Here is a 4445-nt window from a genome sequence, read left to right on the forward strand (position 1 = left end):
TAATTAAATAGAAAATATTACACCAAATGCTTGTGTAATATTATTCTTAGGCCTTTACAAGTTTAAAGGTATACTTTACTGTGCATTCAACGATACAAATTTATACTTATATAACATAATATCTTTTCAATTAAAAAATAATATTTTCGATGGTTTACTGATGTGGAGATTAAACTTGTACAATGAAGATACAAATATGAAGATGAGAAGGATATATAGATTTCAATAGCAGTACGATGAGGGAAAAAGTTATCAAACTAAAACACTATATTGGAAGCAATTTAGCAATCCACTTTTTTGCAGTCATTACCATATATATATATATATATATTGCTAGATAAATTTCAATGGCACCTATCTCCATATTCCCCTCATGAACAAAAAAGAACCATGTGACTTCCCTTGTTAGATGATCTATACATATCTTGTACTTGGTGCTCTAAAACATGAATTGATTCCTGAGCAAACAAACAGAACAAGCCTTTCAAGGAACAACTACTAAGACTTGTCCCAATTGATCTTTCTCATCTACATTTTATTTGCAAAGGGAGGTAACTAACAGAACAATCTCGAGAGAGAGCTCATTCATGTTGCGCCTACACCGAGAAAATCAATGAAAGCTGGAGATTGGGAGGTCTCATGGAAGGCATGCATGTTCTCTCTATCATCTCCTTCGAATCCCATCGAATTAGATGACGACACCTGGAAATTGGTGTTGTGGTTCCTCGGTTGTTGCATTGCAAGTAAGTATGGGGGATGATGGTAGAAGCCAATGGTCTCTTGTCTTGGCCTATTCCAGTAGCTGTTTCCATAGAAATTTGCTCTTTCAGTTGCACTTGGACCTGTATTAAAATCATAGTTCACTAATAATCTGAATATATAATAATTTTAAGAAATATGATCACTTAATGGGTCCAGTTTATAGAACAAAATGCTTCAATTATTAATTAATCCGATTAATTATCATTTCAAGTACTGCTCCTTTCCCATTGTATCCAATTATTCATCCCAGTATTTTTTTCATGCTGCTTTTCTTATACAGTACGTACCAACTTGAACACTGTTTAGGTTGATGATGGACAAAGAGAACTATTATTGGTTCATTATGACAGTTGGTATTGAATCATTGAACCCTTACAAAATAATTTTTTTTATTAATGATCTTCTCACTTCAATTAAATCCAATTAGGTTCATAATAATAGCTACTTTTTCCTTTTAATGAAACTTATTTGTGAACTGGAGACTTAATCAACATGACATTAAATGAACCATTTAGTATATATCATGGAGGTAGTTGTCACTTGTAGGTGCTTGATCAAGCAAGCTCAACATAATTTCTGTGCAAGTTAGGTTAATCTGACTAGTGCACAGTACAAGATCCACGGCACTACTATTGTGCCCCTTCCCAATTCAAGAATTAAGGCTTAAGAACTAGATCAAGGATTTCCAGACGTGTATATATAACTATAAGAAAGGAATTAAGTACAGTTCATCAACTATAGGACACGTCGCACTATGAAAACGAAGCATCCATTTAGTGCCAAGAACAGTCAATATAGATTTTTCAACAGTATATCTCAAGACCATGTTAGGAATGGGTTATATGTTACTATATGAAAGCACTGTGTATTATACAGTGACATAGTATGCACAGTTATATATATTATCAAGAGTACATATTACAACAGATCATTGGTCAATAGGTAATAGGAGATTCTTGAATCCCCAAAAGGCTATCCATCTCTTTCCATTTTGATGTTAACAAAAGACTTAATATTTTGGTCAGACTCAAACAGCAACTCAACCATCATATATATAGTTGATGAATATTTCCAAAGTTTGTTCCAAGTCTTGAGGCCTAACTGGTGCACTTTTATTAAAAAGTTTTTTTTTTATTAGTTGATGAATATATATGCTAATCAAGAGAAGGATGAGAGTTTATTCTTCCCCAATTTATCCAAGAATCTAAAAACCCTAGCTTTGCTCTAGCTTAACTACCACTGCCTCATAAACCAAGAAATAAATAGTCATAACAGAAACAAAAAGCAGTTTAATCTAGCTAGGCAAATGAAGATATCAATAACTTACCAGAAAGGTAATAACATGGCGTTTCAACACCAGCACAAAATCCAGCAACATTATTACAATACCCGTCGATGGCAGCTGGAAATGGGAAGGAAGGAACAGTCGTCGTTTCATCGAGCCTCCTTTGCACCGCTTGATTCAGCTTCCTCCTCCTGTATGCATTCGACTGCTCCCGGTACTTTCTCGCCATGATCACGTGCCAATGATTCTTCACTGAGTTATCAGTTCTACCTGGAAAAAGCCGCGCTATCATGGCCCATTTGTTGCCGTACAGTCGATGCGCCGTCATCAGCTTCTCCTCCTCTTCTTCTGTGAATGGCCTCCTATTTATCCTTGGGTCTAGTTGATTAAACCATCTCAATCTACAACTCTTCCCTTCACATTACAGATAATATTTTAAGAAAATATTTAAGTCTTAATTAACACAAGAAAAATAAAGATCTAAATGATATTAAAAAGAAATGAAGTACCTGATCTGCCCTCAAGCTTTTCTGCTATGAGATTCCAGTTTTGAGGGCCGTAGAGAGCGACTAACTCCTTGAGCTTAGCATCCTCAGCTGGTCGCCAATGGCCTCTGGCGCAAAGTTTTGATTGGCCAGAGGAGTTTGTTTTTTCATCATTGTTCTCTCCTTCTCCATCTTCTCCGGCTGTGATGTCAATGGCGTTATTCGCCTCTTCTTCATCTTCTTCTCCAAAACCACCATCGCTTGGAGGTTCTTCCAAATTAAAAGGAAATGTGTCGGTGTGGTGATAGCTGCTGTGTAGAGAAGAGGTGAGGTTGATGGAGAGAGAGCCCATTTCTGGGAAGAAGACTTTTGAAGAAGAGGAGGAAGAGGAATAGCCATTGAAGCCATGAACGGCTGTATGATCACTAGCCATTTTGAAAAGAGTGCAGAGAAAAGAAAAGAGAAGAGAAAAGGATGGTAAGAACTAAGAACCGAGAGGAAGAGAGAGACAAGAGCAAGAAAAGGGAAAAGGCTAGTGAAAGAGAAAGCAAGAGCTTTAATTAGCTGAAACCCGCACGGCTGCTCACTTCTCTACATTCACCATTTCATCTCTTTTTCCAACCCTCTTTTTTCTCTCTCTAGCGCCTGACTGACCAGCTGTCAACCCTCTTTCTTTCTTTCTTTCACTGCTTTAACAAACCTCCAAACTCTACACCGCACGTGTAGGTGTCATCTCACCACATGTGTGGGGCGTTATGTTGTTTTGTGTTATGTTAGTGCGCTAGCTCTCCCTCAATCTTTCTACCTCTCTGTCTCTCTCTGCGTTGTGTCTACCATGAATTGAAGAAAAAGATGGTAATGGTTTTTGTTGTTTTCTGCCTTGCTGAAGGAAGTCTACTATGCTGTCTGTATGAAACCCGGTCAGGTTATACATTGCACGGGAAATTGTAGTGTCGTATATGCGTGTTTGAACCTAGCTTAACATACTTTCTGTGCCAAACCTACTATTATTATATGATAGGGTCATAGGCTAACTGATGTACCTTCCTTTTCATCTGTTGAAATCTTTGATCTGTGACCAGGGTATATATTATTTTTTATATATGCTCCTGTACATTATGTTCGAGTGGAAAATACTTTTAAATAACTAAATAAGAACAATTAATATTGAAGAAGTAAACATAATTAGTTATATTTTTTTTTAAAATCTTATAAGTAGAATGAGAGAAGAAAATGTTTCTGTCAGAATATACATCATGATACGTTCACGTGAGTCACAGAAGATCAGAATAAGATTGACAAACAAGGACCAAGGTACAAGATTGCGGAAGATTTGTTTACTTTCAAGGATAAGGCTACGGTGCTATGGATTGCATAGAGGACTACGGTGCTACGGCTCAATATTCAAGTTTTCAAAATTCTAACAGTCGATTCAAACCGTTCATCTTGTTCTCCATATTAATATGTGTTTGAAAACCAAATTTTACATTTTAAAAAAAAATTACTATTTTTTTAGATACGTAGAAAATCAGTTGATCTAACAAAATTCTGCATCATTCAGATATTTGATTTTCTACCTATCTAAAAAAAAATAGTAAAAAATTTTCAAAAAATGTAAAATTTGGTCTCCAAACACATATTAATATGGAGAACAAGATGAACGGTTCGGATCGACCGTTAGGATTTTGAAAACTCGAATATTGAGCCATAGCACCGTAGCCCTCTATGCAACCCATAGCACTGTAGCCTTACCCTACTTTCAATGTAATATTTAGACAATTTTATATTAAGAAAATAATGTGAAAAAGAAAAGAGGAGGGTTCAAATGCCTCCATTTTTTGTCTCCACCATGCCTCCATTTTTAAAAACTTTAATAATTCAAAATTTAAAACTTAAAAGTCAAAATAAAACCG

General features: G+C 35.8%; 1 protein-coding gene across 1 annotated transcript; it reads right to left on the reverse strand.

Annotated features, from left to right (window-relative positions):
- Positions 1 to 228: 228 nt before the first annotated feature.
- LOC144574158 (uncharacterized) lies at positions 229 to 3175 on the reverse strand. Its single transcript, XM_078324028.1, has 3 exons — positions 2557 to 3175; positions 2090 to 2461; positions 229 to 842 (listed from the first exon to the last, which is right to left on the reverse strand). The coding sequence occupies exons 1-3, from the start codon at positions 2963 to 2965 to the stop codon at positions 586 to 588; spliced, it is 1038 nt and encodes a 345-aa protein (XP_078180154.1). The 5' UTR covers positions 2966 to 3175; the 3' UTR covers positions 229 to 585.
- Positions 3176 to 4445: the final 1270 nt, after the last annotated feature.

The sequence above is a fragment of the Carex rostrata genome, chromosome 22 (assembly GCF_964058835.1).
Source record: "Carex rostrata chromosome 22, lpCarRost1.2, whole genome shotgun sequence".
In the NCBI taxonomy this organism is placed as follows: domain Eukaryota; kingdom Viridiplantae; phylum Streptophyta; class Magnoliopsida; order Poales; family Cyperaceae; genus Carex; species Carex rostrata.